Raw genomic sequence first — 21,491 nt, 5'->3', positions numbered from 1 at the left:
CCTGCTGCAGGTTGGTACCCAGCGCAGGCGCGAGGAAGCTGGCCCGAGCTCTGGGTCCTGGAACTGCAGCGGCGGGTCTCCTGCTGCAGCAGGACTCGGGGGCCGAGCAGTACTGTTGTGTCCAGCTGGGATGGACAGCCCTGTGCAACAACACTGCAAGACGAGACACAGGGGATCCATTTCTGCTCAATCCTCACAACCTGACTAATTAAGCACCACTGCGTTTGGCTGGAACAAACTCTACCCTACCCCCTCCCCAACACCTAGCCTGGCCCACAGCACCATTTCAATTCAACACTCATGGTTGCAGGCAAGACAGTCAAACTTCAGCTTTTTACAACTTTATTTTGCAAATCTTTACAAATGAAATCAAGAAAGCAGTCCTTTATTTGCCAGGGAGGATGATGCCATCGTACTGCAAAACAAAAACACAAAGGGAGCAGCAGTTAGAGGATTGTGCATCAAGAGTGGCAGTAGCAGACAACAGGAGGCCTGGCGCACCTGAAGCAGATCAGACTCCTTTGCGAGAGCTCAGCCACTAGAGTCAGACCTGTGAACCCCAGCGCCAAAACCTCAGGAATCCTCTTACTCAGGCATGTCTGAATCAGCACAGTCACACAACTGTTAGCGTCTCCTCCATTTCGTGCCAGGTCTTTTGTCTTGGCTGCATTAATGTACAAGTAGTCATTTTAAATCACCTTTGTACATTTCACTACAAAATCTAAACTCTTAAAATCCAGTACTGCCAGTCGATAACCTGGGTGTATTCTCTAAACCAGCTCAGTGGCTGAGTCTCCCCGGCCCCGAGCCCTGGATCCACACGCTGGGCTCGTCACCGACCCTCGAGCCGAGAGGCAGGAGCTCTCCACTAGGCCAGGACCACCTCCCTGCTTACTGGGACCCACAGCGCCAAGCCGCTCCCAGGCCTCAGACTCGCTACACTGACGCCCAGGCCAAGCCTGGCAGACCCACAGCTGCTTGTGGACAGGGCAGCGGTCAGCCACTGACCCACGAATCCGGCCCTACCCTCACAGCCGGACTCCCGGTCACATGACTCCAGACTCGAACCCGAGATCCCGGAGCTCAGCCTGTGCCTGAGCAGGATGTACCAGCGGAGTCGTGCTGGAGGTCCCACAGTGACAACTCTCATCTCCCCAGCCTTCCGGGGCCGGAAAACCTTCCCCACCTCCCAGAACCTCCATGAGCTGTACCGGACCCACACACCGTCCCCAGCAGGACCGAGCCCAGCGGGTCGCCGGCTCCTACCTTCTGCTGGAACCAACGCATGGCCTCCTCCTTGCTGATCCGGTGCTTGGCGCCGATCCGGCCCCTCTTCTGCTTCTTGTCTGCGATGCTGAAGCCGGGCCGGCCCAGGACCTGCGCGACAGAGGGAGAGCGTGACTGGGGGGAGGCCCACGGCGAGGCGAGGCCCGCGCTGCAGTGCGGACAGGCGGACAGTGGATCCTCACCACGTAGAAGTCCAGCCCGTAGATGCCGATGCTGGGGTCGTACTTGATCCCGAGGTCGATGTGCTCCTGGATCCCGAAGCCGAAGTTCCCCGTGTCGGAGAAGTTGTTCTTCCGCAGCTCGTACTCCCGCACCTGGAAGAGACGGGCAGACAGGCAGTGAGCCTCCGCGGGCCCGGGTTCGAGAGCACACGAGTCACACCCTCACCCCCCCGCCCTGCAGCCGGCAGGCCGAACGGGACTCCTCACCTTGAGCCCCTTCTCCAGGATCTCCTCGGCCTTGGCGCCGCGCACGGTGCAGTGGACGGCGATCTTCTCGTTCCTGCGGATGCCGAAGGACCGCACGGTGTAGCGGGCTGGACGGGCGAGAGAGAGAGGGGGTCAGAGCGCGTCCGGGCGGCCCCCGCACCGCCGCCCCCCGGGCCGGCCGACTGACTCACCCTTGGAGAAGACGGGCGTCTGTCCGGTCAGCTGCTCCAGCACCTTGGCCGCGCGGGTCAGCCGATCGCCGCTCTCGCCCACGCAGATGTTGAGGCACAGCTTGCGGATGCGCAGCTCCCTCATGGGGTTCTCCTTCTTCTCAGCCTGGTCCTGCGGGGACAGCGGGCCACGGGTCACTTCCACACAGAGGAGCCGACCCCCCCGAGCCGCAGACACCACCACCTCGGGGAGCAGAACCCACTCGAAACACGCAACGCGTGGGGCAGCCTGACACCGGGATGACCCGTGTTCTCGGGGGAGCGCCAATACAGGCACTCCGCCGGACCGAGCCCGTGAGCCCACGGGCCCCGGGATGCAGTCCGGCTTCTCCGAGCAGCTCTTCTCAGAACCGACCCACACCCAGAGCTCGGGCCCGGCCCGCTCCACACCGGACCCGGACTCCGCCGGGACGTGCCCCACAGACCGCCGCCCGGAGCCCGGCTGGAAAGGCACAGCCGTCTCATTAGAACACCGGTGAAGCCGGAATCCTCCGGCTCTCCCGGCACCAGGACCTCAGCCGGGCCGGTCGAAACCACAAGCACTGGCCGGCGGTGCGGGAGACCCAGGCCGGAGACGGGGACAGGGGTCTGTGCCACTCCAGGTGTGTTTATATGTGTTTCGCTTCAAGCTACAAAAACCAAACATAGTGGCCCCCGCAGTTCAGTCGCCTGCAAGAAAGCCCCGGGCTCTACCAGCCTGCTGACGCTTAATTTAACGACCGATGGAAACGGATTGACATTTTGACAAAAGTAGAGACACCGCCATCTTCAGCTGACAAACACTACTCACCGCCATGTTGGAGCACTAGAAGAGAGCGACAGACTTCCGGCGCTGCCTTTTATAATCGAGTGCCCGGCTGGATTGGCTCCGTGGAATGTGTTGGTGATGTAACCCAGGTTCCGGTCTTAATAGAGACTAGAGACTAATGCTCATATCAAATTGGCGCAAGAAAAGTTATATAGCAGTGGCGTTATTTCTAAACTCGTGTCTCAGTATTTACGATGTCTTCTTTTGTAGAACGTATAATGGAATAATGAGGCTGTTTTCTGAAAATTTCTGTAATAGCAGACTTCTGTGTGTTTTGTTGAATAAATAATTTTCCTAATTTACACTGTGGATACATGAAGAAGACTGATATCTAACATGGGGTCGTGGTGATTTGTAAGACATTTATAATTTCCTGAAAAGGTAAAAACATATAAATGTTCACCCTTGTGTGAAATTAAACAGATACATACATTGACTGTATATAGTTCAGGTGTGAGCTGTGTGACCTGAGACCTGAAGAAGGCTCCACGGCAGAAACGTTGTGTTTTCTTTCTTCTCTTTTCAGCAGGAAATAAACCTTTACTTGTTCCCTTACATTGACTTATGATAGTTCAGGTGGGGAGCTGTGTCAGCACCTGTGGGCTTTAAAGGAAGTGAAGGTTTATTCCTGCTGAAAAGGGAAGAAAAGAAATGTTTCGGCTGTGGAGCCTTCATGGGAAAAATGGCCAGGACACTGGGGTAACACCCCTGCACTTATCGAGAAACACCCTGGGGTTATTAATGACCACAGAAAGTCACAAACTCAGTTTTACTTCTCATCCGAAGGACGGTGCCTATTTTTACAGTCTAGTGTCCCCATCACAATACTGGGGCATTAGGACCTACACAGACCGCAGGGTGAGTGCCCCCTGCTGGTCCTACTAACACCTCTTCCAGCAGCAGTCTTAGTTTTTCCCAGGAGGTCTCCCATCCAGGCTCCAGACTGACCAGGCTCACACCCGCTGAGCTCCAGTGGGGTTCCAGCTGTCAGCTGCTGGCTGATCAATTTAAATTCATTTTAATTGATAGATTCAAATATGCACATTGGTTCCCAGGAACAAAGATTTTCTTTATTCAAACATTTCAATTATTTTTTCCTATTTTTAAAATCACTGTCTAAAAATATAATATACATATGCAGTTAATTGAGTACATCAGATACATAATTTTGCTACATTGTGTTAATGAATGTGTTTGTTAGCAGTTCACAGTCTGATTTTCCCATTATGTCCAATCAGCAGGCAGGTCAGTTCTTCTCTCTCAGTGTCCTGCAGAAGGTGCAGAGAGACAGAGGGACAGAAGCACTGAGACACAGGAGGACAGAGAAGAAATATTCCTTGTTGATCACAACAGCTCCCAATCCTACTGGGAGAGGGAGGAGGAACCTCAGTTGAACTGGCAGCCCAGTATGTGACCTCCTGTCACAGCCTGAGGAACAGTCAGCCTGCCTCCCAGTAATGCTTCATATAAATATAAATATCCTATGATGTGTCTATATTGTAAATGTCTGTCATTTTTTATGTTAATTGTATCTGTGTTGCTTTGGCAACACTGATTTTACTCATTGGTCATGCCAATAAAGCACCTTGAATGGAATTGACCTGAAGGAAGGACACACAGATGTGGATCCTGCTGCTCTGCAGTCCCTGCAGGTCGTCCGTGTCTTCTGGTGTCTTGTTCACCCTGACCTCTCATAAGAACACAAGAAAGATGACGAATGGAAGACTTTTGTCCCATCTGGCCTGTGTGGCAGTGATTGGCTAATTGCACTGAGAATCTCATCTTCACAGAGGCAAGGACACCAGCTTCAGAAATATGACTGTACAGCTTGCCCAACACTCCTACAATTCCTTGTGTAAGGAGGTCCCTCCAGCTCTCAGTTTAAAATGTAATTCCCTGAAGTTTCCACTCGTGTCCTCTGGTGTGTTTCATTGTTGCCGCTGAAAATGTTCACTGTTTTGAGTTCGTTGGTGTGTTTGAGAATTTTTAATACTTCAGTGCTTAGTTGGCTTAACGGCTGTATTCACTACACAAAAGGAAACCCACAGGCCCCAGCTGAAAGTTGTGGTCCCTGCCCTGCACAGTCGACACCAAGTCCCTCTCTACTGCCCCCTAGTGAAGCACTAGAGCTGCTGCAACCAGCAGGGTGGTCAGGAGAGCCAGGGCCCCCAAGCCCCAGGGGAGGGAGGGGAAGTGCAGGCCGGAGCTGCACACCGGGGGGCACGATGGAGCAGAGCTGGGCCCGGGGGGGTCCGCGGGCAGGAGCCGTGACGGGCTGGACACCTGGAACAGTGGCACCCCGCTCTGCCTCTGCTCCTCCAGCGCCCCCTGCAGGAAGAGCAGGGAGCGGCGGGGGAAGGCGGCCGGGGCGAACATGTTGCTGGCGCTGATGAAGAAGTGGGGCAGTTCGGCGCACTGGACGTGGGCGATGAAGCTGTCCAGCAGCAGCAGGAAGCAGGAGGGGAGCCGCCGCGGTGCCCAGATGGCGTCATCACCATGGCGACTCAGCGTGTGCAGGAAGACTGTCTTCCCGTGGTAGGAGCAGAGCTGAGCGAGCTCCCGAGGGTGGCGCTGCTTCAGACCCTCGATGAGACACTTCAACAGGCGCAGAGCCTTCTTACTGAGAGACACAGAGAGAGACACCGTGACCTCTGGACTGACCCCTACAGACACACAGAGAGACACCGTGACCTCCGGACTGACCCCTACAGACACACAGAGTGACACCGTGACCTCTGGACTGACCCCTACAGACACAGAGAGACACCGTGACCTCCGGACTGACCCCTACAGACACACAGAGAGACACCGTGACCTCTGGACTGACCCCTACAGACACACAGAGAGACACCGTGACCTCTGGACTGACCCCTACAGACACAAAGAGAAACCGTGACCTCTGGACTGACCCCTACAGACGCACAGAGAGACCGAGACCTCCAGAGTGACCCCTACAGACACACAGAGAGACACCGTGACCTGTGGACTGACCCCTACAGACACGCAGAGACACTGTGACCTCTGGACTGATAGAGGGTTGAGTGGGGTCTGAGAGGTTAGAGTGGGGTTTGGGGGTGTAAGTGGAGTCTGAGAAGTGTGAGTGGGGATTGGGGGTGCGAGTGGGGTTTGGGGGTGCATGTGGAGTTTGAGAGGTGTGTGTGGGGTTTGGGGTGCATGTGGGGTTTGGGGGTGTGAGTGGGTTTGGGGGTGCATGTGGGGTTTGGGGGTGCGAGTGGGGTTTGGGGTGCATGTGTGGTTTGGGGGTGTGAGTGTGGTTTGGGGGTGCAGTACGGTGCAGTGCTGGTCTCACCGGCAGCAGTTCTTGGCGTAGCTCTCACAGCAGGTCTTGCTGCTGCCGTGATTCTTGAAAATTTCCTTCTCGACGTGAGAGAACGAGATTCTCCAGCACTCTGGAAAACAAAGGGCTCCACTCAGATTCACCAAGAGACAGGGGTGTCCACACTGACAGAGCTGGGGTGCAGGGGGGTACAGGGGTGTCCAAACTGAGAGAGCTGGGGTGCAGGGAGATACAGGGGTGTCCACACTGAGTGACTTGGGGCACAGGGGGTAGAGGGGTGTCCACACTGAGAGAGCTGGGGCGCAGGGGGGTACAGGGGTGTCCACACTGAGAGAGCTGGGGCGCAGGGGGTACAGGGGTGTCCACACTGAGAGAGCTGGGGCGCAGGGGGTACAGGGGTGTCCACACTGAGAGAGCTGGGGCGCAGGGGGTACAGGGGTGTCCACACTGAGAGAGCTGGGGCGCAGGGAGATACAGGGGTGTCCACACTGAGAGAGCTGGGGCCCAGGGAGGTACAGGGGTGTCCACACTGAGAGAGCTGGGGCGCAGGGGGTACAGGGGTGTCCACACTGAGAGAGCTGGGGCGCAGGGGGTACAGGGGTGTCCACACTGAGAGAGCTGGGGCGCAGGGAGATACAGGGGTGTCCACACTGAGAGAGCTGGGGCCCAGGGAGGTACAGGGGTGTCCACACTGAGAGAGCTGGGGCGCAGGGGGTACAGGGGTGTCCACACTGAGAGAGCTGGGGTGCAGGGGGGTGCAGGGGTGTCCACACTGAGAGACTTGGGGCGCAGGGGGTACAGGGGTGTCCACACTGAGAGAGCTGGGGCGTAGGGCGTACAGGGGTGTCCACACTGAGAGAGCTGGGGTGCAGGGAGATACAGGGGTGTACACACTGAGAGAGCTGGAGCACAGGGGGGTGCAGGGGTGTCCACACTGAGAGAGCTGGGGCCCAGGGAGGTACAGGGGTGTCCACACTGAGAGACTTGGGGCGCAGGGGGTACAGGGGTGTCCACACTGAGAGACTTGGGGCACAGGGGGTACAGGGGTGTCCACACTGAGAGACTTGGGGCGCAGGGGGTACAGGGGTGTCCACACTGAGAGAGCTGGGGCGCAGGGGGTACAGGGGTGTCCACACTGAGAGAGCTGGGGCGCAGGGGGGTACAGGGGTGTCCACACTGAGAGAGCTGGGGTGCAGGGAGATACAGGGGTGTCCACACTGAGAGAGCTGGGGCGCAGGGGAAACAGGGGTGTCCACACTGAGAGAGCTGGGGCCCAGGGAGGTACAGGGGTGTCCACACTGAGAGACTTGGGGCGCAGGGGGTACAGGGGTGTCCACACTGAGAGACTTGGGGCGCAGGGGGTACAGGGGTGTCCACACTGAGAGAGCTGGGGCGCAGGGGGTACAGGGGTGTCCACACTCACCCTTGGCCTCCTCGCCCCGCTGGCGGCCTGGCGGCTGCTTGGGCACGAAGTACAAGGCCTGGCTGATGAAGTGGCGCCGTGCCTTCTTGCCCAGCCAGTCCTGGACGCACAGGCCTCCGCGCGCCGCCCCCGGCCAGCCCTGCGCCGCGGGCACCTCCAGCGTGGGCACGATGTCCAGGCTGATCGGCTCAGCGGCCTCGGGGCTGTGCAGCGTCAGGGTCACAGCGGGGCAGCTCGCCCGCTTCCTGTCCATCAGCCAGCGCCCGCGGGACGCGTGGCGGGACTCACCCCTGTAGGTCCTGAGGAACGTCTTCACCAGGCCCCTGGTGTCCTGCAGGATGCGCGTGGCGGAGATGCTGCGGCCGTCCGGCAGCAGGAAGGCGCGGAGGGGGGTGCGAGGCGCCCGCACCACGGCCAGCTGGTAGTAGAGCCCCGAGAAGCCGCGCAGCTCCGTCAGCTCCAGCCGCGGCGCGGGCAGCAGCAGCATCACGTCAAACTCGTTGGGGTTGTGGATCTGGGGCAACAGGCAGGAGGTCACAACTCAGGGGTCACGCTGCCCTCTGCCTGTACCCTGAGAGCTGGCAGCACAGGGCTCTGCTGCGCTGTGGGCTCAGAAAGAGGGGCACCCTGAGAGAAAGAGGGGTACCCTGCTGCAGCGGGGCGCTGGGGTACCTTGACCATCTCGTAGTAGCTGCCGGTGGTGAGCTTGGTCACGTCTCTGAAGTACGGCTGCTCCTCGTTGTTCTTCAGGAAGTCCATCAGCTGCCCCACCAGGTGGTTGACCAGCTCGGAGGCCCAGCATGTGTCCTGGCGCCGTGGACACAGGCTGTCGTTCTTCAGCCGGATCCTCCTGCACAGCTGGTCGAACACCCTGGGGTCCAGGTTGCCCCCGTCCAGCTCTGAGGGGGAGAGGGGCGGCTCTGAGCCTGCAGGTGGAGCAGAGGAAGAGGATTCAGGCTGAGGCAACGCCTGCTGTCCCACTGTCCTGAGCCCTGCTGTCCTGCTGTCCCACTGTCCTGAGCCCTGCTGTCCTGTTGTCCCACTGTCCTGAGCCCTGCTGTCCTGCTGGTGTCCCACTGTCCTGAGCCCTGCTGTCCTGCTGTCCCACTGTCCTGAGCCCTGCTGTCCTGCTGGTGTCCCACTGTCCTGAGCCCTGCTGTCCTGTTGTCCCACTGTCCTGAGCCCTGCTGTCCTGCTGCTGTCCCACTGTCCTGAGCCCTGCTGTCCTGTTGTCCCACTGTCCTGAGCCCTGCTGTCCTGCTGGTGTCCCACTGTCCTGAGCCCTGCTGTCCTGCTGCTGTCCCACTGTCCTGAGCCCTGCTGTCCTGTTGTCCTGCTGTCCCTCTGCCTCACCTTTCTGCGATCTGCTCTGTTTCTTGAGTGGTGGCTGATGATTGGCTGGGCACGTCTCCACCTCTTCGTCCTCCTCCTCCTCCCGGGCTGCCCTGCCGGAGCTTCCTACAGGGAGTGTCTCCTTCTCCTCCTCGGAGGCGAGGCTGGGCTTCTGGCTGGGCGGGGTGCTGGCTGGGGGGGAGGCGGGCCCCTGGGCTGCTGGGCTGTGCTTTCCTGATCTCCGCTGGCGGCTCCCTGACGCCTCCGGCCTCTTCGGGGGACTTTTCTGCTTCATGGTGCTGCGGAGGAGAGAGCAGGCAGCTGGTCTGTCGGTGCTGCACAGCTGTCCCTGTGCTGTTCTGGGGTGCAGCTGGCGAGTTCAGTCTCCCCCTAACTGAGCCGCGGGGCCCCTGTGATTCACAAGGTAAGGGCCCCCCCAGCGCTGTGAAGACGCTGGGGCGCACAGCCCCCCTCAGCGCTGTGCAGAGACTGGGGTGCCATCTGCAACATCACAGTTTGCGTTTCCAGACTGGGGCACAGAACAGTGACAGAACTGAGCCGGGTCTGGACAAGGCAGCGCCAGGGCCTTCCCCCAAGAACCCCCCTTCCCAGGAGCTGAGCCAGAACATGTGAGCACAGAACTGTAAAGAGCAGTGTGGCGTAACACCGCTGTCTGCGCCAACTTTACACCTCACACAGCTGCCAGCCAGGGAATCCACAGAGCCCACACAGCCTCTCCCAGTAGATACCCTGTCACACACACACACTGCCCAGTAGATACCCTGTTACACACACACACTGCCCAGTAGATACACTGTCACACACAAACTGTCACACACACTGCCCAGTAGATACCCTGTCACACACACACACTGCCCAGTAGATACACTGTCACACACAAACTGTCACACACACTGCCCAGTAGATACCCTGTCACACACACACACTGCCCAGTAGATACACTGTCACACACAAACTGTCACACACACTGCCCAGTAGATACACTGTCACACACACACATTGTTCAACAGATACACTGTCAAACACACACAAGGACACACCCCGCAGATACACACACGCAAGTACACAGCCCCACAGGTACAAACATGCAAGTACACAGCTCCACAGATACACTGCCTCACAAGCACACAGCCCCACAGCTCCACACACACAAGCACACACTCCACAGATACACACACTGCCTCACAAGCGCACAGCCCCACAGATACACACACTGCCTCACAAGCGCACAGCCCCACAGATACACACACTGCCTCACAAACGCTCACGTACCTGCTGCTACAGTCCCTGCTGGAGCCCATGTTTCTGTGCAAAAGGTGACGAACTGAGCTGAGTTGCAGTCTCTCTGCTCTCCGGCCGAGCCTCTTCACTTGCAGTTTCTCTGGTTTGACATCACAGAGAAGGAGGAGTGAAATCCTCATCTGCTGACAGGAAGCTCTGCTCTGAAGGAGCCACCTTTGTACAGAGGGAGTGGCAGAACGGTCAGTTTCAGTTCACGGGAACTGCTGCTTCCTTGTCAAATAGTGGGATTTAGGGATGTAAGTGTGCTTGTCTAAATTGTTCCTCTTTCGGTTTGCTGTCAAGATGTGAAGGAGTCAGAACTGTCCCGGACTTCCTGGCTCCAGCTCCAGTCAGTGACAGCTGGCGATTGCTTTGGACTGATGCCACAGGCTGGACTGCCTTAAATTGTTCCTCGTCTTGAAGCACGGTATTTATTTACTCTCAAAACGGAATGTGCTTCTGCAGTAACTGTGTCTAAAGCTAGACATCATTAGTGATAATAACTGCTTACACTTACAGTGGGTATAGAAAGTCACCACCCCCTTTCAAAATGTTCAACTTTTGTTGCCCTAAAGCCCAAAAAGAAGACAAATAAAATCAGACTTTTTCCAGTTTTATTCACAAATTGTACTTTGCAACATCCAAGTGAAAAATTAAAATAAAAACAGTAGAATAACTGGGTTGGCTAAGAGAACACCCCCCGAGTTAATACTTGCAGGAAGCACCTTTTGCTTGAATTACAGCATTGAGTCTGTTTGGATACTTCTCTACCAACTTTGCACACCTAGTGGGAGGAGTAGTTGCCTGTTCCTCCTTACAGAGTTGTTCAAGCTCAGTCAAACTGCGTGGTGACTGTTGATGGACTGTCCTCTTCAAGTCATTCCAAAGATTCTCACTGGGATTGAGGTCGGGGCTCTGCCTAGGCCACTCAAGGACATTCACCTTCCTGTCCTTCAGCCACTGTACGCTTGCTTTGGGTCATCGTCATGTTGAAGGTGAACCATCTTCCCATTTTCAACTTCCTGGCTGAGGGCTGCAGGTTTTCTTCATGAATTCGCCTGTATTTTGCACCACCCATCTTCCCTTCTGTCCGGACAAGTGCCCCAGTCCCAGCGGAAGAGAAACACCCCCACAGCAGGATGCTGCCACCCCCGTGCTTTACTGGAGGAATGGTGTGGCTTTTTTCCTGCCACCCTCCTATACAGGCCAGATTTGCAGAGCGCTTGCGATATTGTCACATGCACACAATGACCAGTCTTTGCCATATAGGCCTGTAGCCCGTTCAAAGTTGTCATCGGCTTCTTGATCTCTGATCAGTCTCCTTCTTGCTCGTGGTGCACACGCCTTCCACTTCTTAATGAGGCTCTTTACTGTGCTCAACAGGATACTTCAAGCCTTTGAAAACTTTTGACACCCATCTCCTGACTTGTGCCTTTCCACAACTTTATCTCAGTTATTTTGAAAGCACCTCTCCACCCATAGTGGATTCTTTGCTTTGAAATGGACTTCCAATTGATCACAGGTGGGAGCCAATTAGTTTGTTGTGTGATCTGTAAGGTGATTGGTTATACCTGAACAGGTTTACAAATGCAATTTTAAGGGTAGTGTTCATTTATCCAAATAAGGTATTTTATTGTTATAACATTAATTTTTAGAATGTTTAAGAAATTTTCACTTGGCTAATGTGGATTAGTGTGTAAATAAAAATGTATCAAGCTTAATTTGTTATTTTCAGTGTCGTACAACAGAAGTACAAATTTCGAAAGGGGGTGGTGACTTTCTATACCCACTGTATAGAGCACCTTTCCAGACACTCCACTGAAAGAGCTTTACAGGTAATGTTGATCCCCTCCACCACCAGTGTGCAGCCCCACCTGCATGTTCATAACCTTTGTTTGTATGATCCTCTTGGCCATGTGACACCACAATCTGACTCGGCTCCCACCCTCTTGCCTCAGTCAGACCCCTCAGGCGCCCCAGAACCAGAAAGGCTGTGATGCTGGTTTGAACACGGTTCTCAGATCAGTAAGCCACCGAGAGCCGAGATCCCTCCAGCAGTGGCCTTGCTTGGATTAAGAACAGAGCCCAGCACACACACCGACTCTCTCACACACACAGCCGATAAAAAACACCAGTATCACTCTTTAATGTGCTCGTTGTTTATTCGCCTCCAAGCTCTGGTTAAAAAACAACAAAACCTAGAAAACTGAACAGTTCCTTCATAAATTATCTAATTTTTCCAAAGCCTTTCACTGCACAGTGCCTTGTGTGGGACACAACAGCTCTTTCCTCCTCAATTTTAAACACAATTATACTTATATTAACTGATTCATTTTCTGATTTTTTTCCTGCGGAAACTCTTGCGGTGAGTTTTAATGAGCATCAGCCAGTCCTTGAGGAGAGCGCTCAGGGTCGGGGGCACGGCGGGGCGCAGTGCCCGAGACCCCAGGCGCTGAGGGACAGCCTGGGGGAGGGGGATTCATTTCGCCTTGGCGGCCTTCTGAGCGGACTTGGTGACTTTGCCACCAGAGGAGGCCTTCTTCTCCACAGCCTTGATGACCCCGACGGCCACCGTCTGCCTCATGTCACGCACAGCGAAGCGACCTGCAACAGCAGAGGAGAGGGGTTACCGAGACCGCAAGAGGAGAGAGGGGTTTGGAGCTGCAGAACAGCAGACAGGCCCCCGGAGCCAAGGAACGGGCCGACTCACCAAGAGGAGGATACTCGGAGAAGCTCTCCACACACATGGGCTTCCCGGGGATCATGTCCACGATGGCGGCGTCCCCAGACTTCAGGGACTTGGGGTTGTCCTCCAGCTTCTTGCCGGAACGGCGGTCGATCTTCTCCTTGAGCTCGTTGAACTTGCAGGCGATGTGGGCGGTGTGGCAGTCCAGCACGGGGGCGTAGCCAGCGTTGATCTGGCCAGGGTGGTTCAGGATGATGACCTGCGGAGGGGTTCAGCACAGCCTGTAAGCTATCCACTCCACACCCACAGAGCACACTGGTGAACACTGTCCCCTGCAGCAGTAGGGCAGAATCATTGCTGGGGCAGCCTGCAAGAACTCGTCTGGCCCACTTTACGCAAAGGACTGCAGGTGTATGGAACAAGAGCGCTCACCTGGGCGGTGAAGCTGCCCGCCTCCTGGGGGGGGTCGTTCTTGCTGTCTCCAGCCACGTTGCCACGGCGGATGTCCTTCACCGACACGTTCTTGACGTTGAAGCCCACGTTGTCGCCAGGAAGAGCCTCAGCCAGGGTCTCGTGGTGCATCTCCACGGACTTGACCTCAGTGGTCACGTTGGAGGGGGCAAAGGTCACCACCATGCCGGCCTTCAGCGTGCCAGTCTCCACACGGCCCACGGGCACGGTGCCGATACCTGCAAGATACAAGGCGAACCTCACTCACCGGCCACACAGCACTAACGCTGTCCTCTGGTTGAAACTGCTCAACTACCCAGCGGCGTGGAGGTCCAGCTCTCTCCCCTGGGAACCGGATACTGGGAAGCAGCAGGGACACCTGTGATATCACTCCTGCTGCTCAGGGAGGGTCAGTGACCATCATGGGAACCCCCTGCTCCCTCTGCCTCACCGCCCCCACACTGGGCGACCCCTACCTCCGATCTTGTAGACGTCCTGCAGGGGCAGACGCAGGGGCTTGTCCGTGGGGCGGCTGGGGGGCAGGATGGAGTCCAGGGCCTCCAGCAGGGTGGTGCCGCTGGCGTTGCCCTCCTTGCGCTCGACCTTCCACCCCTTGAACCAGCTCATCTGTACGCAGGGAGAGAAAGACAGAGGTCAGCTCCCGTGTCTGTGATCAGAGAGGGAGTGGAGACAGGTCTGCAGCAGGACCGCCTCACATACTGCTGAACAACTCAGTCAATAAAACTTTCATTTGTTTGACTCAATGAACGGAGTCATTTCTTAATTATACCTACACAGGATCTTTTTCGTCCTCTGCAGCTGATCGCTTTGTTTGAGGTAGAGTTAACTTTAAACTTGCAGCCAATTCAGAAGTGTTGTGCTTAATTATTCAAACCCCCAACACTTCTTCTCCATGTCCTTGCAGACAGAGACAGTGCACACTCTGGTCTCTAGGGGGCGCTTCAGGTCTCAGCCCCCCCCCATTCTGCTTCTGGCCAGTACTGAGCTTCACAATTTGACACTCTGGATTTTAGGCTGGACGGCTGGAGACTCGTTCACAGCTGCTGGCGTCATCGGATACGATCAGGCCCTCCCGTCAGCTGCCCCTGTGCCCAGACACAGGCAGGGGGCCTTTTGTCTGCCTGCTGCCTGACCTCCTCTCCTCACTCAGAGGCAGGGGTCCTGCCAGCAGGCAGCCCAGCTCCTGCGCTGCTCCACTGCCATCGATACAGGACGACAGACTGCGATTTGGGCTACAACAGGCCCAGGACTGCCCAGAGGAGGGGCATGTCTAGGCATCGACAGGGAGGGGCTCGGGCCCAGACTCACGTTGGTGCTGGGCTCCAGCATGTTGTCCCCGTGCCAGCCGGAGATGGGCACGAAGGCCACGGTGGCAGGGTTGTAGCCGATCTTCTTGATGTAGGCGCTGACTTCCTTGGTGATCTCCTCGAAGCGCTTCTGGCTGTAGGGGGGCTCGGTGGAGTCCATCTTGTTCACCCCGACGATGAGCTGCTTCACGCCCAGGGTGTAGGCCAGCAGGGCGTGCTCGCGGGTCTGACCATTCTTGGAGATACCAGCTTCGAACTCGCCCACACCACCGGCGACGATCAGCACAGCGCAGTCAGCCTGGGGGGGGATAGCGGGTTGATGAAACCGAGGAGAACGAAGATCTGGACTCACTCACCGAGGAACTCCGATCTACGCAAGGCTGGACTGTTACAGCAGAAAGGATGAGCCCCAGCTGCCCCACCCTTACCTGCGAGGTGCCCGTGATCATGTTCTTGATGAAGTCTCTGTGCCCAGGGGCGTCGATGATGGTGACGTAGTACTTGCTGGTCTCGAACTTCCAGAGGGAGATGTCGATGGTGATGCCACGCTCACGCTCGGCCTTCAGCTTGTCCAGCACCCAGGCGTACTTGAAGGAGCCCTTGCCCATCTGCACACACAGGGGACAGCGGCTCAGACACCGGACCCCTCACTCCAGACGTCACGCGAACCCCCAGACTGGACAGCAGCTCTTTATACACAGAGCCTTCGCTGGGATACTGCTGCTGGTCTGTGCCGCTCGGCTCACACCCCGGGCCTGTCCGGAGGGCGGCAGTGCTGTGCGGGTTGGCACCGAGCCCAGTGAGCCCAAATTACTGCCTCGCAGGCCTGCGGTATAACAGGTGGCAGGAACCCAGCAGGAAGGAGGAAGGCTTATTAAGGTGCTGAATGAGTTGCAATAAGCTCACTGGCAGGACCTTAAGGCTGAATCCAGTCGTTTCCCTAAACACCAGCACATTAAAGGAGGCACAGACATGCGCGTTCTGATCTGCTCATGACAGCTCAGATCCAGCTCTGCTCATGACACAGCTCAGATCCAGCTCTGCTGCAAAAATCTTCCCCTGTCCCCAGAGAAAATATCATGCAGATCAAAGGGTGTAAAAACCTAAAAACCCCTCAGGCCCCAACACAAAGAGCACAGCACTCTGCTCAGCGGAGAACAGCGAGCTCCAAGGCTGTCTGGATCACCCCAACTTCGGGAAGCACAACCTGACCGGATGACTTGTCTAACTGCGACCCCTCAGGGAAGACTGAACCAGTATAGCACACTAGGGGTGTGGGAGAGGACGCGGCTCTCCAGAGCAGAGACTAAAACAATAACACACAGCGAGCCCTGCGCTGCACCCCTCCCGCCGCCAGGGGGCGCTCCTGCCCGGCCATCAACCCCCCCCCCGCGGCGGGGCGCCGCTCCCTCACCTCGGCCGCCTCCTTCTCGAACTTCTCGATGGTTCTCTTGTCGATGCCGCCGCACTTGTAGATGAGGTGGCCGGTGGTGGTGGACTTGCCGGAGTCCACATGGCCGATGACCACGATGTTGATGTGGGTCTTTTCCTTTCCCATGGCGAGCCGGGTTGTCCGTGTACTGCCCACGCGTGACAGAAAATAGATGAACAAGCGCTGCAGAGTACACCCCGCCCCCCGTGTCAGCTGCTCTCCCAGGCCGGAAACCGAGCCGTGCTCTAGCACTGCCACCCACTGACCCCCACTTCCACGCGAGACACCCCCCTGACGGCTGGGGCCCGAACCGGGCTCGGCCGGCGCTGACTCAGCGGTACACGCCCGCAGCACGACGCCCCCCCCCGAACCGGGCTCGGTCCCCAGCCGTTTCTCTAACCCGAGTAACAGGGAGAACAGAAACAAAGGGGACCTGCCCCCGTACCGTGGCTCGGAGCCGAGCGAGCGGGACTCTGGACCCGACCGATCCTATGGGAAGGACGGGTTCGGGTCCAGGCTGAAACCGGCAGCTGGTTCAGGAGGCCGGCCCCATCCCCGCAGCAGCCACCACGGAGCCCTTCCATGCGGCAATCGGGCAGTTTTAACCCTTTCCGCCCGCACACGGCAGCAGCAGCAGCGCGTAGGCCCCGCCGCCAGGAGCTGTGAAGCGCCAGCGAGGCCGAGCGGGGCGGTACTGCAGGCGGCTTCACCGCGCACCATGGCCGCTCCCGCACAAAGCGCAGCCTAGCTCCCAGCGCACCAGTAGGGTTCCAGAAGCGCCAAGATCCCAACAAAGGACGTTTTAAGCCGAATAACAGCACTCTGCAGCCTAAGAATCACCCATACAAACCTGAAGTCTGCGGTGGTGCACTGTATTGCAGCTGACCTGGATCAAAGCCGGAGAAAAAAGGACCGAATCCAGTCCCGCACCGCGTTTTTATACCGGCCCGGCGGGGGGCGCGGCCACATGCCAGCGAGCGCACGGCGCGATGCGATTGGCTGCGCCGCCCGGAGGCAGCGCCGCGATTGGCAGGCCGGCGCCTGACGTCACCCCGGCGTAGGAATGCCAGACGCGTGTGGGCAGGGAGAAGCCCAGCCCTGCGCCAGGCCTGGCCGGCCAGACAGAGCCCCAGCCCAGCTCAGGCTGAGAAAGAAAAGAGCCACCCGAGAACTGATGGGTCAAGACAAGACCTTTATTTAGTTTACAGCAGCTTCTTCCAATCCAATAGTTAATGTGGCCATAAATCTTACTCGTGCAGCTTTAAAACAAAACAACTGAAAAGAATCTTCAAAACCACCAAATTCCCAGAGCCACACTAATCACAATTTAGGGGACATCTTTTACTTCTTTTTCCTGCGGAAACTCTTGCGGTGAGTTTTAATGAGCATCAGCCAGTCCTTGAGGAGAGCGCTCAGGGTCGGGGGCACGGCGGGGCGCAGTGCCCGAGACCCCAGGCGCTGAGGGACAGCCTGGGGGAGGGGGATTCATTTCCCCTTGGTGGCCTTCTGAGCGGACTTGGTGACTTTGCCACCAGAGGAGGCCTTCTTCTCCACAGCCTTGATGACCCCGACGGCCACCGTCTGCCTCATGTCACGCACAGCGAAGCGACCTGCAACAGCAGAGGAGAGGGGTTACCGAGACCGCAAGAGGAGAGAGGGGTTTGGAGCTGCAGAACAGCAGACAGGCCCCCGGAGCCAAGGAACGGGCCGACTCACCAAGAGGAGGATACTCGGAGAAGCTCTCCACACACATGGGCTTCCCGGGGATCATGTCCACGATGGCGGCGTCCCCAGACTTCAGGGACTTGGGGTTGTCCTCCAGCTTCTTGCCGGAACGGCGGTCGATCTTCTCCTTGAGCTCGTTGAACTTGCAGGCGATGTGGGCGGTGTGGCAGTCCAGCACGGGGGCGTAGCCAGCGTTGATCTGGCCAGGGTGGTTCAGGATGATGACCTGCGGAGGGGTTCAGCACAGCCTGTAAGCTATCCACTCCACACCCACAGAGCACACTGGTGAACACTGTCCCCTGCAGCAGCAGGGCAGAATCATTGCTGGGGCAGCCTGCAAGAACTCGTCTGGCCCCCAGCATTTACTTCAACGCTGCAGACCTCAATGGCCCACTTTACGCAAATGACTACAGGTGTATGGAACAAGAGCACTCACCTGGGCGGTGAAGCTGCCAGCCTCCTGGGGGGGGTCGCTCTTGCTGTCTCCAGCCACGTTGCCACGGCGGATGTCCTTCACCGACACGTTCTTGACGTTGAAGCCTACGTTGTCGCCAGGAAGAGCCTCAGCCAGGGTTTCGTGGTGCATCTCCACGGACTTGACCTCAGTGGTCACGTTGGAGGGGGCAAAGGTCACCACCATGCCGGCCTTCAGCGTGCCAGTCTCCACACGGCCCACGGGCACGGTGCCGATACCTGCAAGAACACAACAGGATGGTGAACAACATTGTCCACCACTGCCACAGGCCTGACCGCGCCCTCCACACCAGCCACTGTCTGCAGCATAAGCTGACCAGCTGCTGACTCCCGAAACCTGAGCTGAGTCACTCAGCAACCCCATTACTTCCAGCTCAGCCCCACATTTCACCCCATTCTCCCTCTGGATAGCACCAGCACGCAACAGATCAACAGTAGTCAACCTGACTGACCACATGGGCACAGATGACCCCCTGGGGTCCCAGGCCTACTGTTCAGTTTGGGTGAAGACGCAGACGGGGCCTTCAGAATCTTTAAACCCAGCTCCACTGCGACCCCTACCTCCGATCTTGTAGACGTCCTGCAGGGGCAGACGCAGGGGCTTGTCCGTGGGGCGGCTGGGGGGCAGGATGGAGTCCAGGGCCTCCAGCAGGGTGGTGCCGCTGGCGTTGCCCTCCTTGCGCTCGACCTTCCACCCCTTGAACCAGGGCATCTGCAGAGGAAGAGCTCAGGGTCAGACAACTGAAGACCCCTCTCACCGGACAGGAAGGTCATCAGCTGCCCAGCTCGGGCCCAGACTCACGTTGGTGCTGGGCTCCAGCATGTTGTCCCCGTGCCAGCCGGAGATGGGCACGAAGGCCACGGTGGCAGGGTTGTAGCCGATCTTCTTGATGTAGGCGCTGACTTCCTTGGTGATCTCCTCGAAGCGCTTCTGGCTGTAGGGGGGCTCGGTGGAGTCCATCTTGTTCACCCCGACGATGAGCTGCTTCACACCCAGGGTGAAGGCCAGCAGGGCGTGCTCGCGGGTCTGACCATTCTTGGAGATACCAGCTTCGAACTCGCCCACACCACCGGCGACGATCAGCACAGCGCAGTCAGCCTGGGGGGGGATAGCGGGTTGATGAAACCGAGGAGAACGAAGATCTGGACTCACTCACCGAGGAACTCCGATCTACGCAAGGCTGGACTGTTACAGCAGAAAGGATGAGCCCCAGCTGCCCCACCCTTACCTGCGAGGTGCCCGTGATCATGTTCTTGATGAAGTCTCTGTGCCCAGGGGCGTCGATGATGGTGACGTAGTACTTGCTGGTCTCGAACTTCCAGAGGGAGATGTCGATGGTGATGCCACGCTCACGCTCGGCCTTCAGCTTGTCCAGCACCCAGGCGTACTTGAAGGAGCCCTTGCCCATCTGCACACACAGGGGACAGCGGCTCAGACACTGACCAGCCTGGACGGCACAGCTCAGAGCCACCCAGGAGTGCAACTTTCACTCACAACCCTGCAGCGGCCTCATCCTCAAACAGCACAAAACACTACAGCACTGCTGGCGAGTCTTTCATCTCTTATAGCTCCATGGTACAGTCCAATACAATGGACCCCCCCCCAAACCAGGGATCTAGATCTACTTAAACTGCAGTATGTCCAAAATCCAGCAGCTAGAATTCTGACCAGGTCTGTTGCAAGTGATCACATTACTTTTGTGGTCTTTAAAATCCTCATTCTGACCTATAAGGTTCTACATGGCCTGGCACCTCAATACCTGTGAACTATTAAGTTGCCCTACTCCACACTTCGTGACCTTCACCTGCCAATTCTGCTCTCCTGTCTGTCCCACATGCATGTCTACACTATAGTGGTGACAGGGCTTCTCCTGCTGCGCCCCCAAGCTCTACAACTCTGCCCAAGGATATCAGAGTCACCTTCTCCAAACCCCTTCAAATCCAGACTCAAACCATTCTTCTTTAGACGAGCCTTTACTTAACTGGTTCTGTTCTGCCCTTCTGCTCCTACTGTGCTTAGTACCACCATCCACAGTCTCTTCTGTATATTGTAATTGTGTTTTATCTTGTGTATTCTTTTTATTTATATTTTATTGTCATTCCATAAAGCACTTTGAGAAGGGTGATCCCACATCACACAGAAGTCCTCAGCCTGGCTCAGGCCTGCTGAAGCCATGGGCCTCTCTAGGATCAAGCAGAGATTCATTCCACACTAAAATGAATAATCCTCATTACACTGTGGAACAAACCTTTACCCATTCCTTTGCAGGCCATATACGCCAACATCAGCCACATGAGGCTCAAAACCACATTTAAGACCCGCAGGCTCCACAGGCCTGAGCTCAGCGCCACCGGAACCACCAGGCTCGGACACGTGCCTCTACGAAGGCTGAACTTCCGGTAGGGGGGTCCCCGACGCGCCTGCGCAAAGGGCACGCGGGGCCGCGCACGCCCCTCCCCCACGCCCGGCGGGCACGCGGCCCAGCTCAGCTTCCGCCATCTTTGAACCGCGAGTCCGCCGCGAGCCACGGCTGCGCCCGGCCCGGTTCACCGGCGGGCCCGTCCGGGACGGGGACTCACCTCGGCCGCCTCCTTCTCGAACTTCTCGATGGTTCTCTTGTCGATGCCGCCGCACTTGTAGATGAGGTGGCCGGTGGTGGTGGACTTGCCGGAGTCCACATGGCCGATGACCACGATGTTGATGTGGGTCTTTTCCTTTCCCATGGCGAGTGCTTTGTTTCTGAAACAGTTACCGAGAAGTTAACACGCCGCTCAGGACACGCCAGCGCGGCCGCTCCTCGCCCACGCGCTTCCCAGCCCCCGGGACACGGCGCACCCGGGACCGGTCCGGCCACCGAGCCGGGCCGAGCGCCGAGCCGGGCTAAGAGCCGAGCCGACACGTGTCCCGCCGGGGCCGGCCCCAGGTCCAGGGGCGCCGGCCTGGCTCGGCCCGGCCCGGACAGCTGCTGGAGGAGATCGGGAGACCGGCAGCGCCTTTGTTCTCCCAGCAGCACGGCCGCTATCGGATAGAGCAGCTGCCCAGACCCCCAGTCCCCCCGAATCACCCCGCACCCCCACATCTACACACCCTCAGAAGCAGAGCCACCCCTTACCCGAGCAGCGAGAAAGTTGAGCAGGAGTTGAGAAAGTTGAGCAGGAGTCGGAGCTGAACAACTTACCGGAGAGTCCGCTGCCTGCTACTGCTGCTGCCCCGTGGCCAGGTGACGGTGAGAGAAGGACTCGGCGCTCCCGGCGCCCGCTTTTATACCGGGGGACCCCCGCGCGCTC

At 57.5% G+C, this 21,491-nt stretch overlaps 4 protein-coding genes across 4 annotated transcripts; all 4 read right to left on the bottom strand.

Moving 5' to 3' along the window:
* Positions 1–325: 325 nt before the first annotated feature.
* On the bottom strand, positions 326–2,807 carry rpl11 (ribosomal protein L11). The gene is made up of 6 exons (XM_006631202.3): positions 2,736–2,807; positions 1,907–2,057; positions 1,716–1,822; positions 1,470–1,601; positions 1,267–1,377; positions 326–415 (listed from the first exon to the last, which is right to left on the bottom strand). The coding sequence occupies exons 1-6, from the start codon at positions 2,739–2,741 to the stop codon at positions 386–388; spliced, it is 537 nt and encodes a 178-aa protein (XP_006631265.2). The 5' UTR covers positions 2,742–2,807; the 3' UTR covers positions 326–385.
* A 994-nt stretch (positions 2,808–3,801) lies between these two features.
* LOC107076494 (cyclic GMP-AMP synthase) lies at positions 3,802–10,418 on the bottom strand. The gene is made up of 6 exons (XM_069196228.1): positions 10,100–10,418; positions 8,828–9,105; positions 8,147–8,400; positions 7,475–7,988; positions 6,064–6,163; positions 3,802–5,373 (listed from the first exon to the last, which is right to left on the bottom strand). The coding sequence occupies exons 1-6, from the start codon at positions 10,246–10,248 to the stop codon at positions 4,866–4,868; spliced, it is 1,803 nt and encodes a 600-aa protein (XP_069052329.1). The 5' UTR covers positions 10,249–10,418; the 3' UTR covers positions 3,802–4,865.
* Positions 10,419–12,251: 1,833 nt separating this feature from the next.
* LOC138241907 (elongation factor 1-alpha, somatic form-like) lies at positions 12,252–16,964 on the bottom strand. The gene is made up of 8 exons (XM_069196229.1): positions 16,855–16,964; positions 15,987–16,152; positions 15,001–15,180; positions 14,574–14,870; positions 13,721–13,871; positions 13,227–13,483; positions 12,819–13,053; positions 12,252–12,712 (listed from the first exon to the last, which is right to left on the bottom strand). The coding sequence occupies exons 2-8, from the start codon at positions 16,128–16,130 to the stop codon at positions 12,588–12,590; spliced, it is 1,389 nt and encodes a 462-aa protein (XP_069052330.1). The 5' UTR covers positions 16,131–16,152; positions 16,855–16,964; the 3' UTR covers positions 12,252–12,587.
* Positions 16,965–17,176: 212 nt separating this feature from the next.
* LOC102694151 (elongation factor 1-alpha, somatic form-like) lies at positions 17,177–21,491 on the bottom strand. The gene is made up of 8 exons (XM_006631201.3): positions 21,383–21,491; positions 20,784–20,943; positions 19,433–19,612; positions 19,006–19,302; positions 18,765–18,915; positions 18,166–18,422; positions 17,721–17,955; positions 17,177–17,614 (listed from the first exon to the last, which is right to left on the bottom strand). The coding sequence occupies exons 2-8, from the start codon at positions 20,925–20,927 to the stop codon at positions 17,490–17,492; spliced, it is 1,389 nt and encodes a 462-aa protein (XP_006631264.2). The 5' UTR covers positions 20,928–20,943; positions 21,383–21,491; the 3' UTR covers positions 17,177–17,489.

This window comes from Lepisosteus oculatus, chromosome 11 (assembly GCF_040954835.1).
Source record: "Lepisosteus oculatus isolate fLepOcu1 chromosome 11, fLepOcu1.hap2, whole genome shotgun sequence".
NCBI lineage: Eukaryota > Metazoa > Chordata > Actinopteri > Semionotiformes > Lepisosteidae > Lepisosteus > Lepisosteus oculatus.
The sequence above is the reverse complement of the archived record's forward strand: the minus strand, read 5'-3'. Positions and strand labels throughout refer to the sequence as shown.

Excerpts from the sequence above, each read along its gene's own strand:
- LOC107076494 (XM_069196228.1), bottom strand. The coding sequence starts at position 10,248 with ATGAGGATTTCACTCCTCCTTCTCTGTGATGTCAAACCAGAGAAACTG. Across the intron at positions 9,106-10,099 it reads AGCAGGGACTGTAGCAGCAG|CACCATGAAGCAGAAAAGTC; the intron begins GTACGTGAGCGT and ends TCTCCTCCGCAG. Across the intron at positions 6,164-7,474 it reads GCGGGGCGAGGAGGCCAAGG|AGTGCTGGAGAATCTCGTTC; the intron begins GTGAGTGTGGAC and ends TTTGTTTTCCAG.
- rpl11 (XM_006631202.3), bottom strand. Across the intron at positions 1,823-1,906 it reads GACGCCCGTCTTCTCCAAGG|CCCGCTACACCGTGCGGTCC; the intron begins GTGAGTCAGTCG and ends TCGCCCGTCCAG. Across the intron at positions 1,378-1,469 it reads ACGGGCTGGACTTCTACGTG|GTCCTGGGCCGGCCCGGCTT; the intron begins GTGAGGATCCAC and ends TCTGTCGCGCAG.
- LOC102694151 (XM_006631201.3), bottom strand. The coding sequence starts at position 20,927 with ATGGGAAAGGAAAAGACCCACATCAACATCGTGGTCATCGGCCATGTG. Across the intron at positions 17,956-18,165 it reads CTGGCAGCTTCACCGCCCAG|GTCATCATCCTGAACCACCC; the intron begins GTGAGTGCTCTT and ends ACCCCTCCGCAG. Across the intron at positions 17,615-17,720 it reads CTCCGAGTATCCTCCTCTTG|GTCGCTTCGCTGTGCGTGAC; the intron begins GTGAGTCGGCCC and ends CTGCTGTTGCAG.
- LOC138241907 (XM_069196229.1), bottom strand. The coding sequence starts at position 16,130 with ATGGGAAAGGAAAAGACCCACATCAACATCGTGGTCATCGGCCATGTG. Across the intron at positions 14,871-15,000 it reads TGATCACGGGCACCTCGCAG|GCTGACTGCGCTGTGCTGAT; the intron begins GTAAGGGTGGGG and ends ATCCCCCCCCAG. Across the intron at positions 13,484-13,720 it reads GGACGTCTACAAGATCGGAG|GTATCGGCACCGTGCCCGTG; the intron begins GTAGGGGTCGCC and ends TGTATCTTGCAG.